Source organism: Anopheles stephensi, chromosome 2 (assembly GCF_013141755.1).
Source record: "Anopheles stephensi strain Indian chromosome 2, UCI_ANSTEP_V1.0, whole genome shotgun sequence".
Taxonomy (NCBI): Eukaryota; Metazoa; Arthropoda; class Insecta; order Diptera; family Culicidae; genus Anopheles; species Anopheles stephensi.
Window position 1 is genome coordinate 28,914,654 of NC_050202.1, and position 22,890 is coordinate 28,937,543.

At 47.1% G+C, this 22,890-nt stretch overlaps 6 protein-coding genes and 1 non-coding gene across 7 annotated transcripts in view; 3 read left to right on the top strand and 4 right to left on the bottom strand.

Annotated features, from left to right (window-relative positions):
• LOC118506096 (DNA fragmentation factor subunit alpha-like) overlaps positions 1 to 10,496 on the top strand; it is a 33,205-nt gene extending 22,709 nt beyond the window's left edge. The window contains exons 2-4 of the mRNA XM_036042780.1: positions 4,376 to 4,588; positions 5,414 to 5,646; positions 8,056 to 10,496. Of these exons, the coding sequence (XP_035898673.1) occupies positions 4,376 to 4,588; positions 5,414 to 5,646; positions 8,056 to 8,515 (906 nt within the window). The 3' untranslated portion in view covers positions 8,516 to 10,496. The remainder of the gene's footprint in view (positions 1 to 4,375; positions 4,589 to 5,413; positions 5,647 to 8,055) is intronic.
• Positions 10,497 to 11,212: 716 nt separating this feature from the next.
• On the bottom strand, positions 11,213 to 12,618 carry LOC118506095 (aminoacyl tRNA synthase complex-interacting multifunctional protein 1). Its single transcript, XM_036042779.1, has 2 exons — positions 12,239 to 12,618; positions 11,213 to 12,155 (listed from the first exon to the last, which is right to left on the bottom strand). The coding sequence occupies exons 1-2, from the start codon at positions 12,371 to 12,373 to the stop codon at positions 11,283 to 11,285; spliced, it is 1,008 nt and encodes a 335-aa protein (XP_035898672.1). The 5' UTR covers positions 12,374 to 12,618; the 3' UTR covers positions 11,213 to 11,282.
• A 129-nt stretch (positions 12,619 to 12,747) lies between these two features.
• LOC118506093 (tetratricopeptide repeat protein 7B) lies at positions 12,748 to 16,313 on the top strand. Its single transcript, XM_036042777.1, has 6 exons — positions 12,748 to 13,043; positions 13,120 to 13,399; positions 13,461 to 14,947; positions 15,011 to 15,249; positions 15,331 to 15,527; positions 15,613 to 16,313. The coding sequence occupies exons 1-6, from the start codon at positions 12,920 to 12,922 to the stop codon at positions 15,743 to 15,745; spliced, it is 2,460 nt and encodes an 819-aa protein (XP_035898670.1). The 5' UTR covers positions 12,748 to 12,919; the 3' UTR covers positions 15,746 to 16,313.
• A 47-nt stretch (positions 16,314 to 16,360) lies between these two features.
• LOC118506094 (T-complex protein 1 subunit theta) lies at positions 16,361 to 18,676 on the bottom strand. Its single transcript, XM_036042778.1, has 2 exons — positions 18,510 to 18,676; positions 16,361 to 18,323 (listed from the first exon to the last, which is right to left on the bottom strand). The coding sequence occupies exons 1-2, from the start codon at positions 18,567 to 18,569 to the stop codon at positions 16,743 to 16,745; spliced, it is 1,641 nt and encodes a 546-aa protein (XP_035898671.1). The 5' UTR covers positions 18,570 to 18,676; the 3' UTR covers positions 16,361 to 16,742.
• A 236-nt stretch (positions 18,677 to 18,912) lies between these two features.
• Positions 18,913 to 20,732, top strand: LOC118506098 (guanine nucleotide-binding protein subunit gamma-1). Its single transcript, XM_036042782.1, has one exon. The coding sequence runs from the start codon at positions 19,247 to 19,249 to the stop codon at positions 19,457 to 19,459; it is 213 nt and encodes a 70-aa protein (XP_035898675.1). The 5' UTR covers positions 18,913 to 19,246; the 3' UTR covers positions 19,460 to 20,732.
• A 72-nt stretch (positions 20,733 to 20,804) lies between these two features.
• LOC118506097 (39S ribosomal protein L30, mitochondrial) lies at positions 20,805 to 21,672 on the bottom strand. Its single transcript, XM_036042781.1, has 3 exons — positions 21,435 to 21,672; positions 21,232 to 21,361; positions 20,805 to 21,159 (listed from the first exon to the last, which is right to left on the bottom strand). The coding sequence occupies exons 1-3, from the start codon at positions 21,572 to 21,574 to the stop codon at positions 20,863 to 20,865; spliced, it is 567 nt and encodes a 188-aa protein (XP_035898674.1). The 5' UTR covers positions 21,575 to 21,672; the 3' UTR covers positions 20,805 to 20,862.
• An 833-nt stretch (positions 21,673 to 22,505) lies between these two features.
• LOC118508594 lies at positions 22,506 to 22,646 on the bottom strand. Its single transcript, XR_004905811.1, has one exon. It is a non-coding gene; the product is annotated as a U4 spliceosomal RNA (small nuclear RNA).
• Between the last annotated feature and the right edge of the window lie 244 nt (positions 22,647 to 22,890).

Here is a 22,890-nt window from a genome sequence, read left to right on the forward strand (position 1 = left end):
AGTGGTTCGTACGAACAGATCCAGATGGTTCTTTGGTTCCTTAACGTTAATCGAACTAGGCATTACTTATTATGTACTCTCGTAGATCGATCAAGATGGAGGTCGCAGAGGCTAGAAATGATTGCAATATGTTTGATTAGTCCCGATTGCAATACAGTTTGTTCCCTTCCCTTGGGCTTGGTGTACTGAATGTCGAAGGAACTAACGAAGGAAGCGAAAATGATAATCTGCTTCTTTTCCACTCAATTCAAGTTCAACTTGCCTTACAGGTTATGGCACTGATACCACTTACTATAGCCGCAGCTACAATAACGATCAAACGGCATAAGATCACTTTTATATTTCCGAAGCAATAAAAAAAAATGTTTGAATTTTTTATTTGTTATTAAGCCCTATTTGATTGTAGAATATGTTTTGGCCATATTTTCATCAGAATTACAAAACAGATACACACAATCGAGTGCATGATTGATTGTAAGCTGGCATTGTAAACTCATATTATAACAGTTTTAAAACGATTTGCTATAATTCCGTCCATCACTGTGTACATTAGGTAAAACTCAAACATTAAGTTAAAATTGCCATTTTTTTCCTTCAACATATGAATAGTTCTGGTTTTGATGTCCTGGTGGAGTTTCGTGACAAAATCATGCCATACATATTTATCACTGAGCTCTGACCAAACACTGGCCAGACTAGCATAGCGATCAAAAATTGTTCCCAATAGATAACGATTGCTGGACAAAATAGATGAATTGGCTAAAATTATCGTACAGAAAGGTCGGCGGCAGTTGGTATTCATGCTTTTCGTGCTTGTATGTTGGTGAGTCATGATTCGGTCGTAGGTCCAACTAAATCGTACTAAATCCAAATGTCACTACGACCCTCAAACCATTACGACTTAATAGCAGAATGTCATTAAACAAGTTTTTGAAACATATTTTTCTGATTCTTTCCTCGGAACTGGCGTTAGTCTACAAAAGCTATTGGACTGGCCAGAGACTTTTTTTAACACTTAAAACAGTTAAAATTTGTTAGCTAGTTGATTAGTTAAAATAGAACCATTTTTTAATCTAATAAAACGGCCTGGTTGACAATACGGCATCTGTCCGTAGTAATTAATAAACAAATAAAGAAAAATAAAGGCCTGGGCGTACTGCTGAAATACATTTAAACAGTAAATACAAGTCGAAACTGATGATGAGTTCCCATACGCCAAAAACATACTACTACATATTACTACATATTTACTCTCTAAACTTACTCGGCGGGCATATTTAGTAGCATATTTGGCAACTCCAAATGCTTCATAATTACACGTATGCTCAAACTTTTCGAACCTATTTAATTCTTTTTTCAATACTTTTTTTGTGTTTGTAAGTCATACCGAACGAAAAGATCCTCTTGCTTGTTTAATTAAGCTAGAGCCGCCTGTATTTTTATCGACCCAAAAATGGAGTTTGAATTTGTTTCAAGTTACTGTTATGTTGTTGTAGGTCATTGTGTTTAATTTTTTAAAATTAATATCACCCTTTTTACACATAATTTATTATGAATGTGCTTACCTGTAAGTCCTATGAGTAAGTGAAGATTTGGATGCATCTTCCTTTTTATATTATAGAAGCGGTCTGTCTGGACTGTTCTCTTTTTCAATTAATCATTTAATTTACTTTTTTTCAGAAAGTTTCAATAACTAATTTCAAAGTAAAAAACTGATGATTGTGGCTATGGAAAATCGATCACGCTAATTAAGGATGGAAAGATTTTGTGGCTTATTCAACCAACCGAATCTTATAAGATTTGATTAAAATTCTAACGGATAATAATTCATTTTGCTTACGTTTCCAACATCATTCTTGCCACGTTGTACTTTAAAATTCATGCCTAACCTTCACAAGGTTCGTAGTTTTCCTTCCCCACCCCACCTTCGTGGGAAAAGTCCCAGAAGGTGTGCTTTTCCCCGTTCATCATAATTAAGGTTTTTTCCCCTAAGGTACGTCTGATTATGCCCGGTAAGCTTTTGCCACGCCACACGCACACACAGACACAGTGAAAACCATGCCATTGTTTACCGTCGCACATTCATCCTTTCTTGTCGCATTGCTCCGGTAGCCGGTACGCTCAATGACCAGGCGTCTCCATCGCCCATCGGCTCGTTCCTCGCGCACTGCAAGCAATTTGTCTAGTCTGTGCCGTTGTGCCTGTGTGCCATTAATTATAATCATACCAATTCATTCCGCATGCCGAACGAATGGTGGTGGGGGAAATATTTCCGTTTCGCTACAGTGCTTACCGGAGCGGCAGCCGCCATTACTGGATAGTGACTAGGGCACGTGCCGAAAGCAGCAGTGAATTAAATGATTGCTGCCAGCATTCCGCCGCACTTCGGGCTGTCAAAGCTGTCAGCCAATGATTGATTGGACGGCTCCGGGATATAACTTACCGTTTTATTGCTGACCAATAAAACACCTCACGCTGCCATGCTTTGGCAAGGAATTCACAACACTGTCACGTGTCATGAAAAACAGTTTATTTCTCACCAACTGAAAAAGAAAAGACCAACACGACCAAACACCCCCGTAAAGACAGGAGACTGCATTTTCGGTAGCGTAAAGATCGGTTCTTGCTGGACCGGTTGACACCAGCCGGAAAAGTAGAGCATCGAAACCGCTCAGGGACTGTACAGCAGTCGCGTACGTTAAAGTGATGAATTATAATAATACATTAGGATACGACGTAGTACCAGGTAGCCCGGTTACTCCATCAAACCGGGCACCCATGATCTAGTCACCTATGGGGAGTATAACGTCCCACAGCATAAAACCAACCAACGCGCCTGCATGTAGGCAATGCAGGGTTGCTGCAGGGTTTGCCGGAGCGTACCGTTTTCTCGGAAACAAATTTTATGTCTACCGACGGACCGACGTGCGCCTTATACGCACCATGAAAAAGAGGTTCAGCTTTTATTCTATAGAAAACACGGAGTTGGTTCTGTTTTCCTAGCCGGTCTGCTACGCGCACAAACAGCCGGTGTCTGGGTGGCAAAGACAAACAGATCGTTAGTGCTAAACGGATTTTCCAACGGGTGGCAATTGGTACAACTTGAGGAAGCCGGGGTTTTCTGCTTGCCCTGACTTTTCCGGGAATTCTCTGAAAGCATGAACATAATCTCCGAGCTTTTCAGTGTTCGGTGTGCTGGTAATGTGTTTTATTCGTTGCATTTAAGTTGTGTCGATACAACAGTGCATCTGGTACGAGGTATTTGAACGCTTAAAGAGTCTTCCGATTTCATTTAAAGGGTTTAAAAAAATTTACGTAAGCTACGTGATAACTTTAAATAATTTAACAGTTTTTTGAGTACCTACAAAACTTTTGATTATTTCATAATTATTTTACAATACTAAAATCTAGTCTCAGCATGTCTACAGCTTCTTCAAAAAAGTATAAAAATTTGACAAAATTCATCTTCACCCCTGCAAATGGCATCGAAACACAGATCCAATTATCGTAGCATGCTGTATTTCAGCAAAACCAGTCCGTCCGTCGTAGCTCGTTATGGCATCAAAAGATGTTATCAGTATTTCTTTCCGTGTGATTAAAATGCCATCAGCCTTTAAAGCATTTCTGCCCCACCTATTGCCATCCGTACAGAACGCATCTTTCGAGGCCCTTTTAAACTGTTAGAACACGGTAAGAACCATAACTAGTCTTGGCATTGACAACTAACAGGATGCTCGTTTTCTCGCTCGAACACAGCAATGCTATCACAACCGCAAATGAACCTCACTAGCAACGAAAACACAATCCTTTCCACCAGGGCGGAGAAGAAGGAGCGGTCGAACTTCGTTGACCCAAACAACTTCCGGGCGTGTATGTGTAGGGGCCAAATTTCGAATCCTTGATGCAGCATTGCACCTGCTCTGTGAAGCAAGTGTTCTCCTGTGGGAAGAATGTTTTCGTGTACCTTAGCCATACGAGCTGTTTGCTACGTGCGCCTGTCTCTTTGCACTGTCCGATGGGCATTGTGTTGTTTTCTTGCACTCTAACGCACTTGCAGCTGCATCGTGCTGCATCGAGTTGTGGTGCCGTTTTGTGGTTTGTGGCCATCGGAGAGAGTTTTCTGTTCGAATATCGATCAATTTGCTGAGCACCACTAAGACGACCTGCACGCCAGTAGAACATTGTGTTCACCACTAACTATTGTTGAAGTTTCTACATTCGCCATTCCAATGGTGAACCGCTGCCGTAAAGTTGCAAATGAACATACTTTTCTATTGTTTCCTCTTCTAAAGAAGTTCTCCCTTTTCAAATTCAAAAAGAATAATTCACTACTGCTAATGTGTCCAATGATCCCAACGGCTATTTTTCGTTCCAGATAAAGGATGTGACGAGAGCGATTAAGAAGGCGGTGGTGGCCGGCACGCTGGACGAGGTACGGTCGAAGGCGGCGGAAAAGTTTGGCCGTACGGATCTGCCCAACATACATCTCGACTCGGACGGTACCGAGGTGGACGACGAGGACTACTTCCAGACGCTCGAACCGAACGCCGAGCTGATTGCGGTCTTCTCCGGCGAACAGTGGATAGACGTAAGTTCCGTTCACCGCGCGCATCGATCGCGCTGTTGTCCGTCCTATTTTTGGGACGTCCAAATGCTGGACCGTAAATCTTCCGATCCAACTGATCTTAGCTTCACGAACGACAACGAGCACAAAGCATGAAGGCAAACCCCCATTAACAACTTGTAGAGCGATTCACAATTTGGCGTTACCTTGCGTTACCCCGCCACGAGCGAGAAGGATTTATTGATTAATGGTGACACCGAGTGGTGGCAGGACACGGACAAGAAGTTACACGAACCTTCACCTCATCACAGCACAAAGACGACTGGGCGGAGAAAGCCTTGGTCAACTTTCCCTTAGCATGTTTGGGAAAAGTTGGAGCTTTTTTTGTTTGTTGCCCTAGACGAACTCCCCTGCTGGGGAGACAAAGCAATTTGGAAGGAACAGATGGAGAGCATCTAATGTACTTTGCCGCTTTTTTTTTAATGTTGACATGTTTGGTAACGGCAGGAAGCGAGCGTCGTCGAATGTTGGTGCCGTAATTCAATTTTAGTTTGATTATGAAGCTTTTGGAGCGATCTACTTTGAAGCAATTGAGCTAAAGGTAGATAAGAAGCTTTTTTTTTTTTGGTAATTTAAGGTCGCTTCTTTAATCTAAATGAGTAATAACTTTATCAAAAGCGAGGTAACGAAGGTCTAGGATGCATGGATCTTAAAGTTAGGCCATAGGAGTATGCGATTAAATAGCTTTTAGGCTGGCGAAACAAAGCCCAATATTTCAACTAGTCTGCCCATCCTATACTCAAACAGTTTCTTCTCTCTACTAATTGCACTCCGATTTGGTGCTTGCAGCCGACACATTACGTCACCATCACGACGCGCCGGGACTCGGCCGACATTACCGACAGCCCGGACGTGGAGCGAATACATCTGAAGAAGCTGGTCGCGCAGATGAAAACCAACCTGTGCAACGTGTCGGTGCTGAGCGAACCGGACCTGGAGCTGCTGTCCAACATGGACCCGAACTCGGTGGCGGACATTACCGGCAAGGACTTTATCGAGCAGCTGAAGGAAGCATCAGGCAGGTTAGGGGGAAGAAAGAGACCGGGATGTGGTTCTGGTTTCTTGAAACCCCCATCTAAATACGTCTCTGGCTCTTTTTGTTTTTGTTTTTGTTAGGGTTTTTTTCGTTTTGTGCTAACCGTTTGTTCGTTTGTTTGTTGTCTTAGGTTTACTTATTTGTTTTATTTGTTATTTATTTACTAATTATTTATGTTTTCAATTGCGCTTTTCAAAATTCATCGTTTTCACATCATATCGCGATATCAAAGATGTCTGTCTATAGCCGGTACATCGCCAAGCAGTTAACAGATTTGAACAGTCATTAAAAGTTTATCGACGCACTTTAAATTGCTATAATTCCTATCCCTTACTTACTTACTTACTTATCAGGCGCTACAACCGCTTTGCGGTCTTGGCCTGCTGCAACAATCCTCGATACCACTCACGTCTAATGCACTTCACGATGGTGAGATCATCGTTCAGCTCGTAGAGCTCGTCATTGTAGCGGCTCCTCCATTGTCCTTCAGTTTTGGATAGTCATTCAGTTTTGGATAGAGTCCTTGTCTCAGAGGTGTATGTGAGCTCCGGGACTACAAATGTTCTGTCTTTACAGTCCCAGCTTCGTCCGTCGCGACAGGTATTTAGAGTGGAGAAGTTTCCTCAGGCTGTGGTATGACAGGTTGGCAGCCAGCATCCTTGCGCGTAACTCAACATCAATGTTGTTGTCGGTACTGATTTTTGACCCCGGATAGGTGAAGTTTTAGACGACTTCGAAGGTAGGGGTCTGTACATCACCCCTGCGTAAATCAGTGTTTGTTAGCAGGACCGCTGGTGGTGCCACCATCATTTTGGTTTTCGGCTCGTTAATCTCCAACCCAAGGTTCTGTGCCGCAAGCTCGATCCTTTGATAAGCTTCTGCTACATGGGAGAGCCTCAAACCAATGATGTCTATGTCATCAGCGTATGCCAGGATCTGGTCTGACTTATAGAAGTTGGTCCCCGAAGTTTCCACCTCCGAGTCGAAGATGGCTCTCTCTAGCGCCAGGTTGAAAAGGAGATATGCAAGCTCATCTCCATGTCGCAGGCCCTTGGTGGTAGCAAAGGGCCCTGAGAGTTTTCCATTCACCTTCACCTGGCATGGGATGTTGGCCATTGTCATTCTTACTAGCATGGTAAGCTTGGCCAGGATTCCAAAAGAGCTCATTGCGTCGTACAATTTTACCATGGCTATGCTGTCATAGGCGGCTTTAAAATCAATGAAGAGATGGTAGGAGTGGAGCTGTTGCTCCGCCATCTTCTCCAAGATTTGCCGCATCGTGAATTCCTATCCCAGTCGTTAAAAATATAGAATCGAATCGCTCGTTGCAGTAAAGGAGGATAAATAATTAAATTAAAGAGAACTTATCTTATCATTAAGAATTTTCGTTTGTACATTTCCATCTTTCTCAGTGAAGTCTGGCTTTCTACGATAGTTGATACAGTAAATTCCCTATCTTTCAAACGTTTCCTTTGCTTCATTCCAAGGCGCTTCATAGTCCAAGAAAAATAAGCAGTTGCTTGGGGCCCAGAGCTTTCAAAGGACCTCGTAAATATCTAAAAGTATTCCTATAAGCTGGTTATGGGATCCCGAGGCTCAATAGCTAAGAATCTCGACACAAAACAGCTCAGGTAGTCCTGGTTTTTGTTAACTTGCAGATCAATTTTCCAACTTGCTTTCAACTACGATCAGAAATGCGAGTAGTCCTTAAAGAAGACATTAAAGATGATCTGTGTCGTGGTATCCGTGGTAGCAACCACATACTTTAGAGCCAACCTGTCCTGTACACTCCTGAGATCTCATAGCACCAAGGTTTGCAGGACGATTAACGAGTGATCGAATATAACATTCATCTGGATGATCTGTGCCCCACATAATCAGCCACCAAGCTATGCAGAGAGATTGTGGGTCATACAGGGGTTCGAGAGAGACAGAAAAAACCCAGTTAAAAAGGACCGTTTCTAACGACTGTTAAACTTTTAATGATCTTTTTCGCGTTACCGGCTTATATTTCTTGTAATTCCGATAAGTGGACTCAATGTCCTCTAAAATTTCAATGTCCCGTAGAAGACTTTATCTATAGTACATGCTTCTTGGCATGCGCTCAAAGTAGTCTCTTAACAAGTTAATTGGTTTCTAAACGTTGACTTAGCATAAGCTTTGCCCGTTCATTCCGTTCTACGCTTAATTATGTTCTAATTCTTCATTGTCTTACTTATGTGTTGGGGTATTTAATATTATTTTTGTAAAAAGTGTTCGCGCTCTAGAGGCACCGCACAGTACTTGTAGCCACGAACGATCGATCAAACACCCCGTTACATCATCTTCATCCACATCAATTGAATCGAATATTGCATTTTCTTCGTATCCGTCTCCATTCTCTTTTAACGGGCAGAATCTTGCATGAAAAACGAAAGGCTGCTGACGCAATTGAGCTGCTAAAGCTGATCGCGAAGCAACCGATCGCGAGCCACGACCCGGACAACAATGGTGCTGATGATGATGGTGATGGTGATGGCAGTGCACGCCAGCTTCGCTCCTTCCTGACCGCAACGACGGTAACGACGGTACGGTCCGGTCCGATCGTTAATCAACCGCAGCGCGCCGACATGACTGCTGCCGCTGCTGCCGAAGAATCGTCCTGCTCGCCTTCCACCACCACCACCACCACGCCGCCGCCTTCCACGACGATCCTTTCGATTCCGGCTACGCTCGATAGCTACAGCGATGGCAAGCACAACATCACCGTACACCTGCAACCGGCCGTTGGCAGTTGCCACTTCGGCGAACACACCCCTGACACCTGCCGGAAGCCAATGGACAGCGAACCCGCGGAACACGGCAAACCCATTTGATATCTAATGTATCAAGTCAACGTGTGTCACAAGTAGACGACGGCGACGACGACGACGACGATTGGCTTCGATTAGTTGCGATTCTTTTCGAACCGTTTTGTGCTGAACAGAGGAAGCTGCCTTTTTTTTAATCAAAAAAACGAGTGAGTGAACGATTAATGTGCGGCCAATTTATCTTGATTGTTTGAAGGGTTTTTTTTTAGGCCAGGAAAAGCGTCCGCAAAGAAACAGTAAACAGAAGTTTGGAGCAACACCTAACGATTAACATTAGTTTAACTGCCAACCACCGCTTGTAAGGTCGGTCACAATGATGAAAGTATTACCGCTAGCAGTAAACAATAGCATGCGCAATAGTACACAGAAGAACACGAAATTCAATAGACTAGACGAGTGTAACCTAGCGAGCAGCGTTTAGCATTCGACAGCACATTGTTGCGTGGTACCAATAGGACAAGAAACCGCATAGAAACAACACTAGCAAAGCATCAAATCGAACGTCTATAGCACAAGTAAGCTTCATCAGAAAGATCAGACCAGGAATCAGGCTTCCACAACTGCTACGTCAAGTAAATATCCACATTTTAACAGGTATGCTATCCGTTTCGCACCATTAGCATAGAACCTTTACCTAGCATCTGGACATACTTCCCAGGAATACTGAACCTCAATCGTGGGTACAGGATGCGATAGGAAACTCTTTCGTTCGATAATACTTTCAAGATTACGATGGAACTCTCGAACACGTCTTTCCTCAGATATTGACTTCCACTTGCTAATTATCAAAGACGTAAGGGTCTCCACGCCACCGGCAAATGGCTAGGGCTTCAACGTTGGTCCTAATGCAGTAATCCAATCGGTTGAGGTTCGTACTGCTAGAGGAATTGTCACACATATTTGGACAAAATCTGAAGGGTTTTCCATCCGCCATTTTTGGGTCAATCCTGTTGTTGGGTAACGTTTAAAGGTGCAATAGAAGTTGACCTGTTGGTCTGCTCAAATGATATGATCTACAACAGGATTATCAGTATCGTTTCTTCTAGCAAATGCTTCGAATGTGTCCTTTGTAGTTGACCTGAGACCTTCATTTGCCGATGTTCGGATCTTGGGATTCCATTCGACAATTATTGATCAGTAATAGGCCATTAATTGGGGAGCATTTAGGGAGCAGTCCGGTGCTCATCTGGGCTGTCCCTCTATACTGAGGACTCGTCTATCCGGTTAGAGGACGTTTGGCCAAAAAGGAGAAGAAGAATAGGCCATTAAGAACACAGGTCGACCCCAACATTCCTCAGTTTTATCCTTTGTTCCGCAGTTTTCCTATCGCATATCAGAAGTTGGTTCGCAAAATAAAACAGGAACAAGCAAGGATCATAACACAAGTTTGCATAAGAAAAAACCAAGCAAATTAACCTAATCGCGCACCTGGCCACATTCATGCGCATCGGGTCGGTACAACGCCTAACACTATACAGGTTTAAATGTAAAACTAAATTACATAACTTAAAACGCATACCGCACACACACACACACAAACACCCCGGTACACGTGGAACCCGAGGAAGCGCCCGGAAAAAAAGCGAAACATTTGCAGGCAACTCAATTACGTGCCGTATGAGGGTGATTATTATAAAGACTGAGCAGTTCATTTTAGTTGTTCGAGACGGAAGGCGAAGGGAACGGCAAGCGGATCACGGCGGCTCGCGACGCGGATGATGGAAATGAACTGTCTAAAATTAATCGAAAACATTAAAAGTAATTAAAAATCAATTTTGCCCTTGAACGCGAACCGATGATGCGATCGATACGAGTGTTGGTGGGAGAGAGAAAGGGATGCAACAATACTACACACACCCAATTACAGGGGAGACAGCGAAACAAATGGAAACTTAACGTAACCCAAAGCCTGAATGATTGTGAAATCGAGTGTGGTAAGCGTACGTGGCTAAACAAGGAAAAAATTAAAAAATCAAATCACAAACAACCTTGCTGGCGGAACTGCTGGTTTTGATGAGAGAGAGAGTGTTTTGTTTAACATTTAAATTTTGTGACACGAAGTCAGTTGTGGGCTGCAACTACACATAGGCTAGCATTTTCAAAAACCGTACGTTAAAACGCGCGAATCGCCGGTGTGGCTCCAAGGGATAACTATTCGTGAGGAACGTTGAGCCGTTGTTGGTCACAGACTAGTTTTCTTTTTCCGCACCAACATGCACCCATTTTGTCGACACAACCCAAAGGGAGATCAATGAAGGAATGCACCAATTTGAACCTAAAGAAAGATACAAAAACATAATTCCACGCTGCCAAATGTGCACCGAACACGATCACCGATCACTGATTCTACACAGGGAACACGTGCACTGCAGTGAAAGGGACATTCCGCACGACTGGTACGTCCCGTATCAACCAACACGAGGATTGCGATAGTAGCTCTCTGCAGGAAGTAGGATTCTAACCGCTTAGTACGGAACCGAACGGTATGTTAACATGAGTGCATCATCTACTGTAACAAACATCCCCAGCTCATCCGTGCGCCGTAGCGATCCTTACGCCGATCTGCAATCTATTGAACGTTAAATAAACAGGTTTTAATCATACGTTTAGTAAAAAATACCTTACAAAAAACCTTTCGCGTTTCGTGGTTCGATCAGTCACCGGATGACTTCTGCCTAGTAAATGGGCGAATTCGTGCTTCGGTCAAGGTTCTAACAACGTTTTTTTTTATTCAAACATCCAGCTGTGCTTCACAACCCGCCCCATGGGGCAGTTATTTCACTTGTACGTTTTTCAGCGTTTGTGCTTTAACTGCACCCTTGCCGGGGACCACGAACGATCCCTCCCTGTAGCACGCCACCAGCTCACCGTTCGTCTTCAGGTCCGGTGCGACCGTTTCGAAGATTTTCTTCTTCGGATTCATCACCGCATCCGGCACGCGCGGATATCCCTCCACGTGTACCAGATCGCCCGGGACGGCACCCTCCGGCGGGGCTAGAATTTCTACCCTGTCCGGTGTCGAGGCGCACATCACCATCGCCTCCGACAGAATGCCGCGCATTTTGGCCGGCTTCAGATTGCACAGTGCAACCACCATGCGGTTCTTCATCTCCTCGATCGGTACGTACTTCACCAGACCGGAAATGACGGTGCGCGGCCCGTTCGGTTCGCCACAGTCGATCTTCTCCACGTACAGACTGTCCGCGTCGGGATGGCGTGAAACTTCCACAATACGGCCTACCCGCATATCCAACCGGCCCACATCGACCGGCGGTTCCTCGACAGCCGGTGCACCTGCGGCCTGTTTACTGTCGCCCGCTGGTTTTTCCTTCTTCGGTTTCTTTTCCTTCGGGGCTTTACTTTCATTCTGCTGCTGTTGCTGCTGCTTTTGTGCCTTCGCCGGTGCTTCCGTGGGCGTTTCCTTGGCAACCGGTGGTTCGGCAACGGGTTCCATCTTCACTGTCACTGGACCACTGCCAGCACGCACCTGGTCCGGTGTCGGGACGGGAATCTGTACCTTGCCGTGAGCTACCTCCAGTGCAACTAGCTTCTTCAGGCATGCATCCACCTGCCGACGGAGCGTATCATTTTCGGCCTGCAGCACGGTGATTTTGCGCTGCACCTGCTCATTCTTTATCGTCTTCAGCTGTGGGGGTAAACAAGATTGCGTTACTCGAGCGCCGGGTTGTTGACCGTGTGGAAAGTACGAAAATAAATCAGTACACTCACCTCCTGCTTCAGCGACTCGAGCAGCTCCTCCGCTGCCTTGTTGTTGGACAGGATGCGCTGTAGATCGCTCATCTTCACGAACCGTGGCACGGAGAATATTCGTTTTACGACAGTGCCAAAGGCGATACTAAACATTCGCTGCAAAGTCTGAGCTGAGGGAGACCCGGTATCGGTGAAATGTCTAACCAAAACACTTTCCGTTCCGTTTTGCCCGATTGCGAGCGCTCTGAAACGTGGAGACAGTTGATTTGGCTGAGCTGTCAAACTGCTGGCGGTTTGTTTACATTTGTCCACGGCACAGTCACACGACCGTTGGGCGAATAAATAGGGCAAAAATGATAAATAAATTAAAACGAAATGCTCATTTGAATCTCTTGCTGTCGTGATTACGCTCTGTTTACGATAATTTCTTTTCAGAATAAACGGTCATATTTTCGATTCAAACACCTTGCGAAATGTCACACGATTTTATTGCTGTTGTTGTTGTTCGATCCGGATGATAACAAACAGCTGTCAAGAGTGTCATTCTGATTGGGAGGAACAATTTATTGAAAACACAAAACACGGTCGCGAAAATTGTGCTGTTTTGTAATTTATCCTCCCCTAAGGGATTTTATCGATTGAATTGGAAGGAAAAGGACCTAGTATAATCGTAAGCCATAAAGTGCGTAACCACACACCATGACTGGACGTGGCCGTAATCAAGGAACGAAACTCGAAACAACCATCGAGCAGTGTCGCAGTGAAGGACGCTGGAAACGGGTGATCGAGTTGGCCGAAGAGCTGAAAACGGGATACCCGCAAGGTATCGTACTAAGCAATGAGTCATTTCCCGTACAATCTTGCCCCATCCTCCGCTACTGATGTACTTTGCTTTGCAGAATGTCTCGCAAACTTTCTCACGGGCGAAGGAAAGCTTGAATGCTACCTAGAGGAACACCCCCCGATAGAGGACAACTACTCCAAGGCGAAGCTCGGATTGTCCGAGGCCAAACGCTACCTAAACTCCGTCACTGGGGAGAATGGCAAGAAGGCTGGCTTTGCGCTGGATGCACACTTGCTGCTGGCGAAGCTGTACTTTGCCTGTGGCCAGTACGACGAGTCGCTGCAGAACTTTGTGCTGGCAGAGTTGAACACACTGTCGGAGAAGCATCTTTCATCGTAAGATCCCGGTTAGGGCCATCGCTCACACGCATACTAATCGTTTCCTTTATCATTGCAGGCGAAGCATTCGAATTCTTGCCGAATCGTACGCCATCAAGGGGATGTGTCTGGAAAGGAAGGGCTCGAAAGCACCGTCCAAGTTTAAGCAGGCGGAGCAGGAAACGGAAATGATTACGTGCTTTGAGCGAGCGGCCGATCTCGGCATACTTTACCTCCAGGGGCAGGACAATAACAACCAGGGCGAGGTTCGGCGGATGGGCGCAATCCTCGAGACGGGCCTGCAGCGAGCTCCGATCGTGCTGATTAAGGCAGGAAAGCTGCAAAACGCGATCGACCGTTACCGGGTAATGCTGAGCGCGGTCGAAACGAAAGCGACACAAACGCTGCGTCTAACGCTGGCCCGCCAGTTGGCGGAAGTTTTGCTGCGTGGCGTGTCAGGCACCATATACACCCTCCCGGCCAGTAACACTCCGACGCGCAACGCATCCGGTGGCAACAAACGGCTCTGGGAGCCGCGCAAATATTCCGGCCGGCAGCAATTCATCCCGAAAAACCAGCACGAGGAAACGATACTGCTGCTGCTGATCGCGGAAACGCTCGCCGTGCGGGATGCCGTACTGTCGCAGTCGCCCGAGTTCCGTGACGCACGCGTACACTCGCTAGGCAATGCGACGGCCATCTACGATCTGCTAACGCTCGCCACCGTGCGCTGGAATCAGGTGGCGCTGTTGCACGATTCGCTCGAGAAAGCACTGAAATTTGCGTTCGGAGAAAGCCACGTGTGGAAGCAGTACGCAACCTGTCTGATGGCACTCGGACGCCACATGCATGCCGTATGTGCGCTCAAGGAACACTCCAACCTGGAGCCGGGCGACAGTCTGTCCTGCCTGATGGCGGCTCGCGTTTGCTACGAGCATTTGGATCAGGTAAAGGAAGGGCTCGCGTTTGCCGAGCAAGCACTGCGCAAAGAGCAGAAAAGCCCAGTTGCGCGAAGGTCACGCGCTCAGCTGTACGTCGGTATCGGACTGCAACAGATGGCGGTATCGTCCAACCTAGTGTCCGAGCGCGATCGCTACAATCGTCTTGCGTACGAAGCGCTCGAGCGTGCTGTACAGCAGGATCCAAACGATCATCTGGTGGAGTACTATTTGGCCTGCCAGCATGCACACAATTACAACATCACGGAAGCGCTGGTGCACATAACGACCGCCCTATCGCTGCGGGCCGAACATGCATCCAGCCTGCTGCTGTTCGCCCTACTGCTAACGGCCAATCGACGCCCGAAGGAGGCGCTAGCCGTGGTGCAGGACGCGGTCGAAGAGTTCCCGGACAACTTGAATCTGCTGCACGTGAAGGCTCACCTGGAGCTGTACTTGCGCGACGTCGAGACGGCGCTCGAAACGGTGCAGCAGATGTTCGGCATCTGGCGCGAGGTGTACGAGGAGCAGCTGGCCAACGCGGCCAACGAGCATGACCACGAGAAACATTCGGATACGCGCAGCGTCATACAGATGCAATCGTCCCAAATGTCCGACAAAGATTCAAGTAAGCAAACCGTCTCTGTTCGCTGGTTGTAGCTCTAAAATGGGGTGATTCTTCGTTTTGCAGATTCCATTCATGCCGCATCGTTGGCAGCGTCGCGCATTGAGCACGCGCTCAGCGAGGCGGCCAGCTCGCTTAGCTCGTTCAGTCCGCGGCCCGGACCGCAAACAGCTTGGATGGTTCAGTTCAAGATATGGCTGCTGCTAGCCGATGTGTATCTGGCCATCGAGCAGCCAAATGAAGCGATCAACTGCATCCAGGAAGCGAGCCTGATCAATCCCGTTTCGCATCAGGTTATGTACATGGTGTGTACGGCACGGCCAACCTAATGCTCGACTCCCGGCCTTTTATGTCCGCTTTTCTTACTTAATTCGTTTCCATTCCAGCGTGGCCAACTTCACATCTTTCAGTCGCAGTGGAATGAAGCGAAACAGTGCTTCCTGAATGCGGTTTCGGCCAATCCGTATCACACGGACGCTTTGCGCGCCCTTGGCGAAGCACATCTGACGCTCGGTGAGCCCCGGTTAGCGGAGAAAACGCTCAAGGATGCGGCCAAAATAGATCCCAACTGTCCGAAGATATGGTACGGAGCTGGGGGGGGGGGGCGTGCTTTGTTCGGCCACCAATCATTCACTGCGCGACGCTCTCTCTCTCTCTCTCTTTCGCAGGTTCCTCCTTGGACGTGTGATGGAAAGTCTGGGTGATTATACGGCTTCGGCCGATTGTATGTCGACGGCGCTCCAGCTCGAACCGTACTGCCCCGTGCTGCCGTTCAACGCTATCGGGCTCGTTTTCGATTGAGCGACCCTGGTGCGACTTGACTTCAGACTTTCGCGTTCTCTCACCATTTTTACTATTCTTATCGATCGTTGACTAATTTTAGGACCCAGCCAATCAACCAGTGGGCATCGCTTGCTCCTCTTCACAGTCACAGTTGTTTATAGCCCAGCCAACGGCATAATCATATCAGTTTTTATACTAGCCGAAGGAATGGTCTCTTTTAGCATGAAAGTATTATGCGACGTTGCGTGTCATTTCCCTGTTGTTGCCGTAGGGTAATACCGGTCCCTTCTATTCGGGGAAGAAGAATTGCATTTTAAAGATGTTTGTTTGTTATTCATGTGGTTATTTTGTTATTCGCTACACCTCAAAGTCCCTATGCTCCCAGATAGTTTTCCTTTATCTCCCTGTGATCGTTTCATTGTTAATAGGTTTAGGTAGGTTCGTGAAATGGATAGGCTATATTCAGTACACGAATATAAGAAAATATTATAAAACAGTACGGGCTCATGAGGTATTATCAATCGGTGTGTTGGAAGGAAATGGAAAACCAAAAATATACAATAAAGTTCGGACATGGTTAACTCTAGTTTGAACCGTTTTCTCTTGCGCTTGAACGAAAGAATCACTCTGCACTTCGGTTATTCTCCCAGCTGAAGGAGCAGGTTTAAGGTGCTTTATTTGAGTTCCTTTTTTTTCAGCACACAGCGCCGTTCATCAAACCGTCGTGCGGCGATGAGTGAATCAGTAGCGGTAACAGCGGCTCAAAGGAAATGATCGATCAAATACCAACAGCACCACTGTGGGTTAAATCCTCGTTTTAGTCGCTTTAGCGCAGTACAGTGTATTAAGCATGAATCCTGCAATCCAAAATGAGCGCAGCAGCGGGTGCGAGAGGTGTGTTAGCAAAAGAAAAAGATTAAATTAGAGTAGATGGAGACAAAAATGCTGACCGAACGAAACAACGAACGCTCCGAATGAAAGATGTAATCAGCCCAACCGTCCGGGCCGCGGCCGCTTACGACTCATCGTCACTTCCCGGACCACCGGCTCGCGGTTTCGGACCGCCGGCCCGCTTGGCCATGATGATTTCGTCCACCTTCAGGATCGTGCAGGCGGCGCCGACCGCATACTTCAAGCCCCAGTACTTCGTGGTGTACAGGTCGAAAATGTTTTTCGTCGTGACGTCGATCGTGGCCGGCTGTTCCGATTCGATGTCGAAGCCCTCCGTCTTTTTGCCCTGCTTGTGCGCCAGGTACAGCTGGTGCAGTACCTCCGTCGCATTCACGCCACTGTTTTCGGCCAACGCTTTCGGGAAGTATTCCAGCGCTTTGGCGAACTTGCGCACGGCGTACTGCTCCAGCCCGGGCAGCGTATCGGCAAACTCGGCCAACTGTTGGGCCAGCTCAATTTCCACCGCACCGGCACCGGGCAGGAAACGTGCGTCGCGGGTCAATCCCTTGAACGTGTTCACACCATCATCGACGACGCGCTCGATGTCGTCCATGTAGTTGTCGGTCGAGCCACGAATGACGACCGTCGCGATGCGGCTTTCCGTGCCGTCCGATTTGAAGATCGTAACCGACGTGTCGCCCAGCTCGTGCACGTACACGTTATCGCAGTAGCCAAGCTCTTCCGTGCTGGGAGGGGTAAGGCGCGGCAACACCGTACCGTTCACGGCCTTGCTGAGACGGCGCAGATCGAACTTGGAGTTCAGGCGCACCGCCATCAGCCCGTACTTGTTCATGTAGTGCAGTGCCATATCACCGAACTTGGCACCGGCCACGATCACCTTTGCGCCCGTATCCACGATCGCCTTAATCTGTGCCTCCAGCAGGTTCTCCTCGCCCTGGCTGAACGTCTTCAGCTCTTCGGCCGATTTGATCAACACCGTGCCCTTCGTTTCCGTCTGGATGATGTCCACCGGGCAGGAGTACAGGGCGATCTTGGCCTTCGTTGCCGACGTTACCTCCCCCTCGACGTAGCGCTTGAAAACCATGCCGGGAATGACTTCCGACATCTGCAGTCCGCTGCCCAGAATCTTGCACACACGGATATTGTCCACGTTGAACGTCGTATTCTCGGGCATAATTGAGATGCATGCCTTTGCGATCAGATCAGCTAGGAAGTCTTCGTTGCCGAGCTGCTTGGACATTACCGTCGCACGGATTGCATTCCGCACCGGCAGCAGGCTACGATAATCCTTGATCTCGTGGCAGGAGAGCGTGGGCAGTATGTCGAGCGTCTTCTGTAGCGCCCTCTCGTATCCCTCCGTAATGTCGCTGCTGGTCACACCCAAACGCAGCAGCTCCTCCGCCTCCTCGAGCAGTGCGCCACAGAAAACGACCACAAAGTTCGTACCGTCGCCGGCTTCCGCTTCCTGCATCTGGCTCGCCTCGATCATCAGCTTTGCAGCCGGGTGCTCCACATCCAGCTCGCGCATAATCGTACCGGCATCGGATGTGACGAACTGCTTCTCGATGTGGTTGATGATCATCTTGTTCATGCCATTGGGACCGTAGGCCGAGCGGACCGAGTTGGCGAACTCTTTGCAGGCGTTAATGTTGCGGTACACCGCTTCCTCGAGACCGGAATAGGCCTGCAAACAAACATGTGTGTGTTCCTCACGTGAATCATCGTCGTCATGCACCGGTGGGGGCAGATTGTCAAGTTTTTTTTTTCTTCCTACTTTTGGTTCTCTCTACCCATCCGTCCAACACGCTGCCGGGATGCCGGGCGTGCTGGATGATGCTTTTCCGCTGTTTCCCCATTATTTTCCACTTACCCGAGCTCCCTCCTTGAGCATCGACGCGAATCCGGGTGCTTTCGGTACGTGTAGAGCCATTTTTGTGCACAGATTTTTCTCGCTTCACGGAAACAGCGGTTATAACTCGGAACAAAAACGCAATGCTCTCGCTCTCGAACAAGGCTCGTTCGCTTCTTCTGCCTAGTGAGGTTAGATCGAAGCTGTCACTTTTGTCTCCCTTGTTGATGACTCCAAGTTCGATACTTGTACTTTTGAATACCATATTTTGTGATAGTTTTAGTAATTATCGGAGCTTTGAGCTTGTTTTATCTTAATCAAATCAGCTGACGTTGTTTTGCCTGACTTTACACTCCCGTTTGGTGATTATTTACAAAAATAAGTTGTTTACTTTTGGAATTTTACCACAGTTGATTTTTCCACAATCAATTCCAACTGTCAAGCAAGCTGTCAAATGGTAAAAATTTTCTCAGTCCAAAAAAGAAAAAAGAAAGCAAAACTTCGATTGAAACGATCATCCAATTAAAGCTTGCTGGAATTTCTTCGCACGGTAAAAAAAGCGCAAGCAAAGCAGCGTAATTCACACGCCCTAAAATACTCAATCTAACCCCGTTTGCCTTATCGCGTGCTGTGTCACCCGCTGTGCTGAGGTCCGTGTCCACCCGGAGCTCGGTGTGTTTGGAACCAATTTTGCTGTGTTTTTGTGCGCGGAAGCTACCGTAAAAGCATTCACCATAGGGCTATCCGAGACAGCCGTGATGGATATAATGGCCTCGAACCTGCAGCAGCAACGAGCTATTACCGAGCAGCTCCGACGCGAGGCTGCCATCCAGCGCATCACGGTTTCGCAGGCCGTGGCGGACATCGTGAAGTATGTGACGGAGCATCAGGCCGAGGATTGCCTGCTGGTGGGATTCTCCAGCCAGAAGGTAAACCCGTTCCGCGAGAAGAGCTCCTGCAGTATCCTGTAAGCTGTTGAACGAAGGCTCCGGCCCATCTCTGCCGTCACCGCAACAGGATCTATCCCGAAAAGCTGGAAGGGATGGAACGATCTCGCGATGCGAACGGCCCGATGACGTCATCGGTGGTGGTGGAGGAGTCGGAAGCTCAAGCTCAAAATTGCGTACCGACAAGTTAATTGATGTGTTAAGTGTCTATTTGGAACAAAAGGAAGCAGCGCCCTGGCATACTAACACGTACCATCCTATATATACAGCCTATAAAGAAAAGAAAAACATGCCAAACGTAAAACGGAATTGCCTGTAGTGAAGGGAGGAGGAGGAGAGAAGCAACAGTTTGCTGCTTCGAATGTCACACTGGTCACACAACCCCACCTATCGCTTGCAATAGAACCTCAACGGCCCCCACCGTGTATCGCAACAGCTGTGGTAGTAGCATTTACAACCTCATCCACATCAGACGCTCACATCATCAAGTTCCACCAAACCACCTACCAGCATCACCGTCACATCCGGAACCATAGGGAGGATTTTTCTACCAAGAAAAATCCAACGAGTATCCATGCCAGACGTGTTTTGATAGAAATTTTACTCCAGCACAACAACACGCCCCACGCCAAAGGGTGGCCATTCGAGCAATCTATTGAATCTTATCAACAACAGACTGGGGTTTCTCAGATGCTTCCATTCGTTTTTAACCTACATGTATACTGGAAATGGGGATGACGGGCGTCAAAGCTAGTTCCGCAATTTCGTATCATTTTAAACGACGGGGAATCTCATGCGCACAACATTGTAAACCAAACTCTATTTAGTAACACGGAGGCGAAAATCACAATATGCTTACACTACAAGCAACCAAAAAAGGGTAAAGAAACACAGGACAAATAAGGTAACCACTGCTCTCGTTCAACAAGGTGTAGTAGCCAATTTAGACTATTATAGCTGCTGACTGTCGTCGGTGTTGTACAAGTATATTAGGGGGAGAAAAAAAACCAGCAAAGCGCGAAAACAAAAGCAAATCTTATATCAATGTTACTACTATATTATATTTACCGCTACCGGAACTACGCTCAGCTGTCGTCGTCGTCGTCGTTGGTGGTCCCTCGATGGATTTGTCATCGAGCGTGCAGGGTATTAGCCTCGGTGGCCGGGCGGTTTTACGACCGGTCCCTGCTTGCGGCTAGCCACAGCTACCCATCGATGCATCGACAGCGAACGGCAGACGGCAAACAATGTGTAACGTGCAACTAATAAACAGTGGACTATTTAAATGTATCGTGTACATGGGACCGGTCTTGATAAGTTTGTAACAAGTAACATCCGAACAGCAGAAGAGAAAAACAACGGCAACTACTACTATCGATTGGGAGTTTCCACGTTAACTGACTCTTATATTAGTGCACGAAAGTGTTTTACCACGCATTTAACCACTTCAGCCGGGAATCCTTCCGTAACGTTTCCCCATCCATACGCTCTTTCGCGTTGCGGATCTGTTCGGCAGCCGTTAGCTTCGTGTTGGCCACCTCGACCGCTTCCAGCTTACGGATCACCACGCACTCGCCGTTCTCCTTCAGGAACGTGCGCTCCACATCGTCCTGCGTTGGTTCACCGTACCGGTACGTGATGGGAAGAATTTCTACCAAATGTTTCACCTTCCACAGGCGGGCATTATTTTCCGGGATGTTTTTCACCACGGCTACGGCATTTTTCTACGAATGGATGTGAAATTGTTAATTGTGTTGTGTTGCAAACGGAACCTGCAGATCGCTCGAAAGTTATACCTCGTACAAGCCCAGTCCGCGCAGTATCCGCTTCTCCCAGTACGGCAATCCCTTGATCGGTTTCAACCGTCGGACGCTGAACAGTTTCGATGGTTCACCGTCGAGTGCCGGTATTTCACGGTTACTATCCCTGAAGGAACAAACGAAACCCGAATGTGAATGTGCTGTTGAGTGATGTAAACACAGGCGCGTGCATATATTACCTCGGGTAGTAATAGATCTGATCCTTCAGGATGCCATCTTTGTAGAGGAACTTTTTGTTCGGTTTGCCGTAGTGCCGGACCGAGACCAGTGCTTTCAGCTGTTGGCCTAGCAGCGTTGAGTTTTGGAACAGTTTCAGCATCTTGCGAGGGCCGGCAGGCTAGTTTATTTTACATAACAAACACCATGCCGCACGCTTCGATCCGTGTGCTTTCGCTGTGTTTGTGTCATTCTGGCGACGGACCGCGTTTGACAGATGTGTGCTTGCAAGTGACAGATTGAGAAAGGTAAACAAAAAACCTCAACAATTGTTTGAGTTTCGCGAAAAATTACGTTAATTTAATAAAAATACAAGGAAAATGTTACTACAATCGATGTCCAGAGAATAAACAAGATAAATTATGCTCGTAAGAACTGGAATGACCTTCAGCATAATTTCGTTTATTGTATTAAAACAATATTTTACTGTAAATTAATATAACCAAGAAAGCTTTCCCGACTTCTACAACAATAATTGCATCGCATATTGCTTACTTTCGAGAAACAATATAGGCAGTAAATTTTCGACTCGAGTGTCAAAACGCAATTGAGATAAGCATTTTCCCTCCAAGCATCATGACGGGGCTAGCGGCTTCCGATGTAATGCAAGCTCACACGACCTAACGCCGGCCTAAACACCGACCTACAACAATGTTTCAGCTTACTGTAAAACCGCCACAATTATTAAAAAAAAAGTTAATCGTGTGATAGCGGATGCGTGGAACGAGTGTCTTCTAATCGAAGAGAACTGACCCGACGTCGGTCTTACTGAACACACCTATGAAAGAAGAAGCGCTTCCTCCACCTAATCACATCACACAGCCATAAACCAAAGAAGCCGGCTGTAATGCTAATTAGAAATCTAGGTGAAACTATTATCCTCACGTGTCTGATAAAAGCTTCGTTATCACAGAGATGTAGAAGGATATTACCGAGATCCGATTAATTACAACCTTCAGAAGAGGATGATAACACATTCGACCTTCCAAATCTATAATATTAGAGTAAATAGAAATTTGTTTATGAAATTGTTACCCCTTTCGGGGTTTTCAAAAATTGCCATAGCGGACGGTATTTCACGTCCCCAAGGCGGGGTATTGGTATTAGTTTTCAACTAGCAATAATCGCACCTCGGTTGAACCTCATTGGTTACGATATCGCCACTGCGCAAAGCTAACCCAACCATGCTCTTCCCGGACCGCCTCGTTACGCACCGACATGCTGCACTAGCGATGCGTACACAGATCGCCAACATACACGCACCCGGCACAAACATAACCACACACACACACACACACACCACCGTATGTGCCGTCGCGGTCATCCTCGCTGATCAAATGCAACCGGGATTTTCGGACGCATCTGGACGAAACCCGTTTGCCACCCCACTGCAATTAGTTGCACTGTTGCAACTGGGGT